This window comes from Eleutherodactylus coqui, chromosome 13, assembly GCF_035609145.1.
Source record: "Eleutherodactylus coqui strain aEleCoq1 chromosome 13, aEleCoq1.hap1, whole genome shotgun sequence".
NCBI classification, from domain to species: Eukaryota; Metazoa; Chordata; class Amphibia; order Anura; family Eleutherodactylidae; genus Eleutherodactylus; species Eleutherodactylus coqui.
In genome coordinates, this window is record NC_089849.1 from 4,747,846 (window position 1) to 4,749,328 (window position 1,483).

Genomic DNA, 1,483 nt, shown 5'->3' on the forward strand with positions numbered 1-1,483 from the left:
GAGGAGGACGTCACACCGGATACTGATGGGATTTACATTTCTCTTTTCTTTAGTCACTTTACAGTTTGTTAATTGACAGAAATAAACTATTAACCCTTCTATTTCTGGAAGCATTTTTCATGCCTAAAACCTTTGCACAGCACCGTGTATGTGAGGGCAAATGTACGAAACGTTAACTGGCCACTTACTGCATTATAGTACATCATATGTTGTGCCAGTTGTATTAACAGTTGCTGCATCTCTACATGCGTATATAATATATATATGTGTGTATGTTTATATGTACAGATGTAACAAATGTTGACATTTAATGTGACGACATATCTCATTATTATTATTATATATATATTTCTACTACAATGCTGTAAATTGAGTTATCACAATGTTCCGGTTACGTTAGCTGCTCCTCTTGTACGTATGTGCGTATAATATATGCTGTGTGTATATACATATAATGTGTATAAACAGTATATATACAAATTATTACATAGGTGAAAACACAAGATATAAATGACATATATAGGAATACCCCCCTGCTGTGAGCAGCGCACAGTCATTATACGGCTACTACACAGACTACACATTTGTTTTGATGCTCTTTGCCAAGATTGCTATAAGTGCTTAGAACATTCTATATGATGCCGATCTCTGTACACCGCAGTGGAATATGTCTGCGCCATATAAATGAACAGAAGTACCTGCGCCCCTCCCCGACCCCCCGGAGAGACCCGCACGTACCTGGATCCATAGAGCGCATGATGTGGTGGTGGTACTGCGCCAGTCTGCACGCTGCTTCTCTCTGCATTTGGATACAGAAAAATACTTTATAAAAAAAAAATATACTTAAAGAAAGAAAAATCTTCCGTGGTTCATATTAAAGTGCCGCCACTTGTCAGGAGGTGGAGGGAGACCCTCGTCCGATTAGGAACCCGAGGAGAGGAACCAACAAGGATAAGAGCCTGACATGAAGTGAGAGCAGTTGTCTATGATCTAGGTTACTAGAGAGGGAAAGGCGACTTCCTTCCCTGCTCCCAGTGTTTATAGTGTTTGAATAAAGGGATTCCCTCACTGTTTCCTCCTGTTTATCCCATTGCTATGGGAACGTTTGGATGAGCTCCATCTTCTAAACTGAGGGCTTTCCTGCAAACTTCACACTGAGGAATCCATGACGTCTCGCAGCCCTGGGCCAAGCCAGCAATCTGAGGCTCTCAGTATAGCAGGACAAGCACTTAATTGTTGAGAGCCGAGCGATGAGGGAGAGAGGAGGAAAACGACCCACTAATATATTTGTGAAAAACGAGAGGGAGAGAAAAATGTTGTGTGTACTCATGCTAATAAACCGGCTGCACAGCGCGGCTTCTGTTTAAGGCCATTAGCGCTGGGAGGCTGCAGCGGGCCATGACATCACCTGGAAGCTCGCAGTAAAAGGGGTTAACTAACAATCGCTGGGCTGTCAGCGGCTGACTCTTCACTTTTTCCCCTG

General features: G+C 42.8%; 1 protein-coding gene across 3 annotated transcripts in view; it reads right to left on the reverse strand.

Annotated features, from left to right (window-relative positions):
- The window catches only part of NFATC2 (nuclear factor of activated T cells 2), a 134,691-nt gene extending 133,675 nt beyond the window's left edge, over positions 1-1,016 (reverse strand). For all 3 annotated transcript variants that reach the window (XM_066587597.1, XM_066587596.1, XM_066587595.1), the window contains exon 1: positions 739-1,016. Coding sequence is in view for 1 of the 3 variants with exons in the window: in XM_066587595.1 (XP_066443692.1) it covers positions 739-805 (67 nt within the window). In the remaining 2 variants the exon portion in view is untranslated. The remainder of the gene's footprint in view (positions 1-738) is intronic.
- Positions 1,017-1,483: the final 467 nt, after the last annotated feature.